General features: G+C 40.6%; 1 protein-coding gene across 1 annotated transcript in view; it reads left to right on the top strand.

Moving 5' to 3' along the window:
* The window catches only part of LMNTD1 (lamin tail domain containing 1), a 29,359-nt gene that overhangs the window by 4,449 nt on the left and 14,390 nt on the right, over positions 1-10,520 (top strand). Inside the window, exons 3-4 of the mRNA XM_045288407.1 lie at positions 4,200-4,408; positions 7,705-7,883. Coding sequence (XP_045144342.1) covers positions 4,200-4,408; positions 7,705-7,883 — 388 coding nt within the window. The remainder of the gene's footprint in view (positions 1-4,199; positions 4,409-7,704; positions 7,884-10,520) is intronic.

Raw genomic sequence — 10,520 nt, 5'->3', positions numbered from 1 at the left:
CTCAGCCTTCATTTGGGTTTCAGTAATTCCTCTCGGTTACATTGCCCTTGATCAAGCCCTACCAGGCCTCTTACACCCTCCTTGCCACTGATTTTGAATCACTTGTTGTTCCTTTTTCCCTGGGTTTGTTAACACCACTTCCTTTCCCCTACCTCCCCCTCTTCCATGTCCCCTTGGAACCATGGGTCCTGTTGTTTTCTCCTCCAGATTGTTTAACCCACCTATCTTGATAGACCTGCAGAGATAATAATATACACAAAACCAAGACAGAGCAAAACAAAGCAACAAAAGAAAACAAAATAACCACAACAAAAAACGAATGACAGAAAAAGAAAAGCGTGTAAGTAGTTCAAGGTCTGTTTGTTGACCTTTAGGAGTGTTTTCTGGTGGAGTCTTCATAGGGTGCCACACCCTGGCTCCAAAGTCTATTTTTGGTATTCCCTCTGGACTTCCTTTCTCTGCTGGACCAGCGTTTCTTACTCCAGTCTTCTACTGATGAGGAGATAGGCTGTTTCCTTCTTCTTGCTATTGGAAGCAGTGCTGTGATGAACATGAGTGTGCCTTTGTTTTTCAGTGCTATGGGTCTTACTACTTTGGGGTATACACCCAGCCGAGGAATCTCTGCAGTTGGAGGAACTTCTATTCCCAGTTGTTTGAGGGAGTGCCTACTGCTCTCCACATGGTTGCACCTTGTTACAGACCCATCAGAGTTTACGAGGGCTTCAGTCTCCGCACCCATTTTGATGGAGGGTACCTTGTTATTTGTTATTTGCTTTCTTCCCAGATTTAAAATGCTCTATTCTTTCTTTCAAATTATGTATCTTCCTTTCCCTTCAAATATGTTTGATCTATCCTTTCCCGCAACTGTCTTTGAATTTGTCTTCATTGTGAACTGATATATCTGATGCCCTAGTATCAGTCGTTAATGCTTGTTTTATTTAGAACACCGCTTTAAGTGAATTGATTTCTGGGCGTTCCTGTTGGGACTGCTGCTCTCAGGTTTATGTCTGCTGCTGATTCTCTGTGCAGCCGACTTATAAAACCATTGTTAGTATTCACATAATCTAAGAAATGCTACATTTAAGCAATTTATAGCTACATTTATGGCATATTCTCTGAAAAATTGATAATAAACATGTCTATGGATTCTGTATTGTGTGATATGGGGAAAAAAAATCTGTGGGGCGTGGGGTGGTGATGTCCCGATCTACAGCACTGGGTGACATGAGGCCTAGGTGCACCTCTGATATGTCGCCTGCAGATCAACATAAGACAGGAAAGCACTACATACTGGCCTTCCCTATTCATTTCCTAATATGCTTTTGTTATTATTCTCTATCCTGCGGGCTGGGTTACCTGGTCAGACTGTAACAGATTAGGTCCAGTAGCTCTTCTCAAAGGACTAATATTCTAATGGGAGTTTGCAGTCTATTTTGTAATGCTCTTAATTTATCCCCTGTAACAAAATAATATGTGTCATTAATAACTTTGAGAACTTCATTTTCAGCATTTTACATTTTCACTCTACCGTCGTGTATAGTATTACTGTAAAAATATGCGCAAAGACACATCAGTCAGGTTTTATGTTATCTCTTTTAAAAGTAGTTTTTCCTTTTTTAAAACCATCCTTAAATTTTCCTTAAATATCTGCCTTTTAATTTTATCGTCAGCCTAGCTTACTGTCACAGAATTACTAATGCTATGACATGTTGATCCGAATCTCTCTGCATTTCTCGCTCGCTTGCTCTGTAACGTAGGCTTGTGCAGACTGTGCCTTCAGAGGTGTGTTGTTGTTAGGGACTGTCAAGCCCAATTTGACTGATAGCAACCTTGTGTGCAACAGAATGAAACGCTATTTATCCCTATACCATCCTTACAATTTTTCTCATGTTAAAGCCCCTTGCTGTAGTCACCATGACAATTCATCCCCTTGAGAAGCTTGTTCTTTTTCATGGACCCTTTCCTTTACCAACCACGATGCTCTTGTCCAGCGATTGGTCTCTCCTGGCAACAGATGCAAAGCATCTGATGACGAAGTTCTGCCAGCCTGATTTTTAGGAGCCTTCTGGCTGCCCTTCTTTCAAGACAGACTTGTTTGTTATTTGGACAGTGCACTTACTTTCCATAGTATTTGCCAACACGATAACCCAAATGCATCAATTCTTCTTCAGTCTGCCTTATTCATTGCCCAGCTTTCAGGCATATTGGGTCTTTGAAAATGACCTGGGTAGGTTTAGGTCCTCAAAGTGATATCCTTCCTGTTCCTGAATTGTGGTATGACATCAAAAATATCATACATGAAGTAGAGGATCATTAAAAAGATAGACAAGAAGGAGGAGAATGAATTAAATGTCAGAAAAGACTTTTGGGATTTGAATTCAGATTTGGGTTCGGATTTGAAGTCAGATGGTTTGGCTGAAAATTGAGCCATGGGGGTAAAGTTCCTTTTCAAACTCTTTTTTTTTTAAATCATTTTACTGGGGGCTCATACAGCTCTTATCACAATGTAAACATACATCCATCGTGTCAAGCACATTTGCACATAGGTTGCCATCATTATTTTCAAAACCTTTTCTTTCTACTTGAGCCCTTGCTGTCTGCTCATTTACTCCCGCCCCTCTTCCATTCTCTCTCCCTCATGAACCCTTGATAATTTGTTTTTCATGTTTTACACTGACCACTGTCTCTCTTCACCCAGTTTTCTGTTGTCCATCCCCCTGGGAGAGGATTATATGTAGATCATTGTGATCTACATCCAGTTACCCTCCTGGTATCAGTACTCTCATTATTGGTCCTGAGGGGGTTATCTGTCCTGGATTCCCTGTGTTTCCAGCTCTTATCTGTACTAGTGTACATGCTCTGGTCTAGCCAGATTTGTAAAGTAAAATTGGGCTCACACTAGTCAGGGGGAGAAAGCATTGAAGAACTAGAGACAAGTTGTATGTTTCACTGGTGCTATGGTGCACCCTGACTGGCTCATCTCCTCCCCGCGACCCTTCTATAAGGGCATGTCCAATTGTCTACAGATGGGCTCTGGGTCTCCACTCCACACTCCCTCTCATTCACAATGATATAATTTTTTTGTTCTGGGTCTTTGATGCCTGATACCTGATACTATCGACACCTCATCATCACACAGGCTGATGTGCTTCTATGTGGGCTTTGTTGTTTCTCGGCTAGATGGCCGCTTGTTTATCTTCAAGCCAGACACTATATCTTTTCATAACCGGGCACCATCAGCTTTCTTCACCACATTTGCTTATGCACCTGCTTTATCTTCAGCGATCAATCATGTCAGCAAGGTGAGCATCACAGAATGCAGGGTTATTAGAACAGAGTGTTCTTGGCATTGAGAGAGTACTTGAGTGGAGGCCCAATGTCCATCTGCTACCTTAATACTTAACATATAAATATAGGTACATAGATCTATTTTGCCATCGTTATATATAAATATATTGAGATATGTACATGCCAGTATTTAGACCTCTATAAATGCCCTTTGATACCTATTTCTTTCCTCTATTTTCTTTTACTTTCCTCTTGTCCCACTATCATGTTTAGTCTTCATTCAGGTTTCAATAATTCCTCTTGGCTATATTGCCTTTGATCAAGCCCCACCAGGCATCCTACTTTTCAGACTCTTACACTGGTCTTTTTATGGTTTTAAGGTTTGTTCCTCATTTTCCTACACTGTCTAGAATTTTCTAATGTTATCCTTTTCAGAGCAGTTGTTAGTGGCAACTGGACACCATCTAGTTTTCTGGGTCTGAGAGCCACAGAAACTAATGTTCTTGTAGTCCATCAACCCATTGGACTGATTGTTCTCAAGTACTTCTGGACAGAGTTGCCCCTTAGATGGTCACACATGAGCTTTTAAGACCCCAGTCACTACTCACTGAAATAGGATGTAGAACATTGTTTTGCTCCTGTGGTTGTTTATAGTTAAATTCAGTGGCTTAACTGAATCAATACTCCATCAGCACTCACACAACTTTATATATGAAGACACGGTCCAAGTCAACAAGTGACTAAACTACCTGAAGTCCCCCAGAACCCGGAAATGAAGGACATGATTTCATACTGTACTCCTGTGAATGGCTTTATACAGCTTGTTTAAATACTACTGCAATGCGCCTATGGCATTTTACAAAAATCTATCTAACACGAACAATTTATTATTTGTGAACCATTGTTGCTAGGCGATTGCCTGGTACACACCTATTCACTGGAAGCAAACATGGGAGAAATTAGAGACCGACACTGAATTTAACAGAAGCTCAACTGGACCATCTCAAAAGAGCACAGTCTACCTTCCAACATCCATCGTCCCAATAACTAAAGGAAAACAAGATCAACAAGAGAAAGGGACCTCGTCATGGCAGGTGAAGTACATTCCAGCCCTTCAGAGGTAAGCGTTTGTTTGTTTTCTAAGTGAGGCTTCCCTCAGTTAGTGAGTTATCAATTGCTCAATAGCAATGCATTGTTATTGTTGTCAGTTAGGTGCCATCGAGTCAGCTCTGACCCATAGCAGCCCTATGCACAACAGAACAGAACATTGTACCATCTTGCTCCATCTTCAGAAATGGTCCTATGCCTGCATGCATTGATGCAGCCACTGGGTCAATAATCTTTTGGAGGGCTGTTCTCTTTTTCACTGCCTCTCCACTTTACTAAACATGATGCTCTTCTCCAGAGACTGGCCTTTCCTGACAATATGCCCAAAATATGTAAAATGAACTCTTGCCATCCTTGCCTCTAATGAGCACTCTGGCCTTACTTCTTCCAATACAGATCGGTTTGTCCTCTTAGCAGTTCATGGTACTTCCGATCGTCTTCTCCAGCGCCGCAATTCAAATGCATTCATTCTCTTTCATCTTTTGTATTCAATGTCCCACTTTCACATGCATATGAGGCATGGTTTGGTTCAGGAGCACCTTAGTCCTAAAAGAAGCAGCTTTGCTCTTCAATACTCTAAAGAGGTCTTGTGCAGCAGATTTACCTAATGAAATAGGTCAATTTGATCTTTTGATCTCTTGGCCGCTACTTCCATTAGCATTGATTGTGGATCCAGTGAAGACAAAATCCTTGACAACTTCGACCATTTCTCCATTTTTTCATGATGTTCCCTATAGGTCATATTGTGACAATTTTGGTCTTCTTGACATTGAGTTGTAATTCACACTGAAGGCTGCAATCCCGGATCTTCATCAGCAAGTGTTTCAATTCTTTCTCACTTTCAGCAAGCAAGATAGTGTCACCTGTTAGTAAGCCTTCCTCCAATCCTGATGCTGCACTCTTTTTAATATAATCCAGCATCTCTGATGACTTTCCCACCATATAGGTTTAACAACTATGTTGAGAGGATTCAACCCTAATGCACACCTTTCCTGATTTTCAACCTTGCTCTGTTCACACAGCTGCCTCTTGGTCCATGTACAAGTTCTGCATGAGCACAATAAAGTGCTCTGGACTTCCCATTCTTCTGTTTATTATGGTCCACACAGTCAAATGCCTTTGCATAGTCAATGAAACACAAGTAAACATCTTTCTGGTTGTGTTAGGCAGATGCGTCTGGATAAATGAAACCAGGACTTATGATTTATATATATATATATGGATAGGTTTATATCACAAGAAAGAATATAGCAGCTAATTAGTCCACACAGTCGTACAGAGGGTTCAGTTCAACTTACTTCCATGGAACAGTTAATGTACTGGAAGTCCTTCAACTCACATGGGCTTCCAGGTCTAAGATCAGGAAAGCAGACAGCAGAGTCTTCTTGGGGCAAGGCAAGCAGAGTCTGCCCACAGGTAGCAAGCAGCAAGGTGGGTCACCAACAGTCAGTAGCTCAGGAGCTTAGTGAAGCAGGCCTGGATGTGAAATGTAATGCAAGCAATGCAAGGGGATGGAATCCACCACCTCAAGCTCAAGTGATGTATGCCCCATGGTGAAGCAGGTCTTGAAGGAGCCTCAGGCTCTAGTGACATGATCCATGGGTTTGCCTGAACCACAGGTAGTATAGCTCACAGGTTGAGGCAGAGAACTAGCTACAGCAGCAGCACTCATGCTCCAGCGGTGAGCAAGATAGAAAGGGGTGGGCCTTGCAGAACCATTTATCTCTTTGCCCTCCAAACAAATTGTGACCTGATTAATCCCACATGTTCCTATTGGCCAGGTTGACACAATAACCTACCTATCACACTGGTATCATCTGCTTTGAACTAAGGTCTTTCTGAGATCAGCAATGATATTGCTTTGTTCCACATTGTTCCATCTTGTTCTGAATCCCACATCAACTTCTAGCAGTTCCCTATCAATGCAGTACTTCGACCGTATTGGATGGTCTTAAAGTAAAATATTACTTTTGTGGGATATCAGTAATAGAGTTCTATAATTTGAGCATTCTGTTGGGTCTTCTTTCTTTGGAAAAGGCACAAATAAAGATGTCTTCCAGTCAGTTGGCCAGGTATCTGTCTTCCAAATTTCTTGGCATAGACAGGTGAGTGCTTCAAGTGCTTAATTAGCTTAGTGAAACATTTCAGTTGGTATTCCATCAGTTCCTGGAGCCTTAATTTGAACTAATGCATTCAGTGAAGTTTCAACACCTTCCTTCAGCACCATTGGTCCTGGCTCATGCGCTACCTCCTGAAATGGTGAACTGTCAACTAGTTCGTTCTGGCACAGTGGCTCTTGTATTCTTTCCACTTTCTCTTGATGATTTCTGCATCACTCAACATTTTACCTTTAGAATCATTTGAAAGATTCTGTAGACAATGGCAAGTAGGCATTGATAAACAGATAAATCAAAAACAGTCAAAACAGATCATCCAAAACTGTCCAAATACTATGATTTATAATCCATCATCATTTTCAATATTTTCTTTCTTCATGAACCCCTTGATATCAGCTCCAATTTATCCCTTCCCTCCCCTACCTACATCCCCCTGAACACTTAATATATCACATATTATTGTAATTATAATTGGGTCTTTTGCCATAACTTACACTATCCCATATATCCATTTACCTAAAATTCTGATGTTCATTTCCTTCTAGTGGGGTTATACAGTCATCGTGGCTATCGGTTCCCTCTTCCCCACTTTCCCGCTTGCTCTTGCTGTATCCTCAGGGAGTCATTACTCCTGAGGGGGTTATCTATCTTGAATTTCGTACATCAAAAGATCTTGATTGCAGCATATGTAAGAGCTTCCATTAAAATGTTTTTTTAAAAAACACTGTGATTTAAAGTGAAGCATAAAAACAGAGCAGTAGAAGAAAGGCTGCCAATCTTCAGTAGATAATCTTGTGGCTTCCTTTGCCATTCTAATTTCTCACCACCACTGCTATTAGAGATAAGGCTGTGGAGAAGTTACTACCACGTGCTTAGCAGGTATCAACTCAATATCACTGGGTTTGGTTTTCTGGTTTGAGGTGGAAGGTTCAGTGTGTCGTCTAGAAACTTCGTCTTCTACTGAATCTGGATGGGGAGCTACTGTCGATGGAGGGACTCGACTTACAGTATTTATTTGGAAGCAAATGCTTGTGATGTTATAATTAACACTCTGTCCCTCCAGGTCTGAAAAAGCCATATTATGGTCTCAAAATGCTTTCACTTTAATTGCACTTTCATATGTAATGCAATGCAATTGCAGAAAATATTTTTGGGGGTTCAATTTAGGTTTTCTTTCTTTTTTTTTTAACAGGGTAAAAGAAATCCCACCAACCCTTTTTCCCATTCGAAGCCCTTGGTGTCACAGTCCCGATACCCCTGGACATCCCTACAATCCTCTGACTGAACTGTACAGAGCACCCAACGCTAGACCCCGCAGGGCCACAGGGTGTAGACATCACTCAGCCTGGCCTGCTGCATTTCCATTTCCAGGTAAGACAAGCAGGAGAACAAGGTGTGTTTGTGTGTGTAGCAAAATTTACTAAACACTAAAATTTCTCCAAATCCTCAAAAATAGTCAGAAGTGGTTTGATGGCAGTGGGTTCTGGATTTAAGAATGCAAGTACTATAAGCCATTTCACTTACAGATGCGCTCAAGCAATATTTCCCACAACTAATTCTTTGTCTCTGTTGAATGAATCCATGAATAAGAGGGACAACAATGTGGCCCAAAGGTTTTTCTAAGTAATCCTTGAAGTTCACTCAACAAAGCAACAAACATCATTCCCAAACAAATTCTAATACTAATGTCAAGTTTTTTTTTCCCACCTGATGTTACTTTACAAGTTCTCTAAATAAAGATTTTAGATCTGCTGTTATGAACCCTCAACCTTTGAATGCATATCAGTAAGTACATAATCCTGCCACAAGTAGTGCCAAAAAAAGTGCGTGTATATGATGTGTGTGTGTGTGTGTGTGAAGAGATTGTATTAAGCTCATCAGATGCTTCCCATAAAGTTTGAGAAGAACTGGATTAGAAAGCCCAGTGCTAAGGAGGAACTCAATCTCCTGCTATGGAGAAAGTCTACTTTAGACAGGAGTTATCTCTTGCTGTAGTTCTAAAACAATGACTTACAAACTTTTACTTAGCAGAGGAATGCCCTCAAAAAAGTAAGAAGAAAGGAAAAGAAGAAAACACAATATTCTATAGAATCCCAAAATATAAAATGTATAAAAGTAGATATGTCTGATTTGAAGAAAGGGTAGCCAATCCTATGGCTCACTCACTGCCATTGGGTCAGTTCTGACACATGGCTACCGTATAGGACAAACTAGAACAGCCCTAGGGATTTCTGAGACTAAATCTATACAGGAGCAGAAAGTCTCATCTTTCTCCCTTGAAGCAGCTGGTGGGTTCTAACTGCTGACCTTGTAGTTAGCAGCCTAAGACATAACTCAGGGCCCAATGCCTTCTTTTTATTCCTCTCCCTCGTTCCCTGTGATCCTTGACACACTTCGATGGAGTCACAGGGTTCTACGTAAGACAGTTTGAAAAACCACTACAGTAGTGTGATAACACATTATTGAGACATAACACCTAAAACTCATACCTTCTAGAAATGGACTAATGGGAATTTTGTAAATTACTCAATATATCCCATTTTCATAGGGTTTTTTTTCCAGTTGTTGCAGTTATCTTTATTATTTCATTTTAATTTTTTAAATAAATCATTTTATTGGGGCCTCTTACAGCTCTTATAATAATCCATACATCAATTGTATCAAGCACATTTGTACATATGTTGCCATCATCATTTTCAAAACATTTTCTTTCTGCTTGAGCCTTTGGTATCAGCTTGTCTTTTTTCCCTCCCTTCCCCATCCTCCCACCCTCATGAACCCTGGATAAATTATAAATTACTATTATTTTCATATCTTACACTGTCCACTCTTTCCCTTCACCCACATTTCTATTGTTCATCCTCCAGGGGAGCGGTATATATCATTGCAATAAGCTCCCCCTTTCTCCCCCTTCTCTCCCTACCTTCCCCCTACCCTCATGGTAACACAACTCACATTACTGTTCCTGAGGGCTTTATCTGTCCTTAATACTGTGTGCTGAGAACTCTTATCTGTACATGCTCCATTCTAGCAAGATTTGTAAAGTAGAGCCAGGGTCATGATAGTGGGGGTGGGGGTGGGGAGGGGCATTAAAGAACTAGAGGAAAGTTGTGTGTTTTATTGGTGATACACTGGACCCTTGCTAATTCCTCCCTTCCTTGTGACCCTTCTGGGAGGGGATGTTCAACTATCTACAGATGGGCTTTTGTACTCTACTCTGACCCCCCTCATTCACATCGATATGGTTGTTTGGTTTGGGTCTTTTGATGCCTGATACCTGATCCTGTCAACACCTTGTAATCACACAGGCTGGTATACTTCTTCCATGTGGGCTTTGTTGCTTCCCTGCTAGATGCCTGCTTGTTTAACTTCAAGCCTGTAAGACCCCAGATGCTATATCCATTTAGACTTACACATAGCTCAATGCCTGAGTATCCTCATCTGTAAAGTAAGAGGTTTGAATTTGAAATTTATAAAGCGTTTTCAACATTCTGTTCCATTGTCAGTGAATGATGTACGTAACTAATTCCCATTATCCACAGTAGTTATGTTCTATGACCTCACCTCAGATAGCAAATTAGCAAATATTGAACCATGGCTGCTACAGGAAATACAAGACTAGGATCCTGTAGGTTTCTGGTCATAGCATTTTCTTGAAATGACACTATCATTAGTATACTCCACAAGAACTCACAGAGAAAAGGGGAGATAAAACAAAACTTATCAATTACTGTCATGCATTCTTCAGTTTTTATTTCTTTTCCCTACAATACATAGACTAGTTTGCTGAATTACTCAGATTCATGAAGAGACTTATTATATGTAGCTCTTTTATCTAGGAATAATTGCCTTGTATTAAATTTTGCATCTCAAATATAACCTTGAGATGCCTAACCAAACCAAATTTGATGCCACTGTGTCTATACCAACTCATGGTGACACTGTAAAAAAGAGTAGGCCTATCCCATAGAATTTCCAAAACTGAATTCTTTATGGAGTGGACTGCCA

This window comes from Echinops telfairi, unplaced genomic scaffold, assembly GCF_000313985.2.
Source record: "Echinops telfairi isolate 266 unplaced genomic scaffold, ASM31398v2 ScPeMD7_21;HRSCAF=78, whole genome shotgun sequence".
NCBI classification, from domain to species: domain Eukaryota; kingdom Metazoa; phylum Chordata; class Mammalia; order Afrosoricida; family Tenrecidae; genus Echinops; species Echinops telfairi.
Note: the sequence above shows the minus strand (reverse complement) of the source record. Positions and strands in the feature narration are given on the sequence as shown.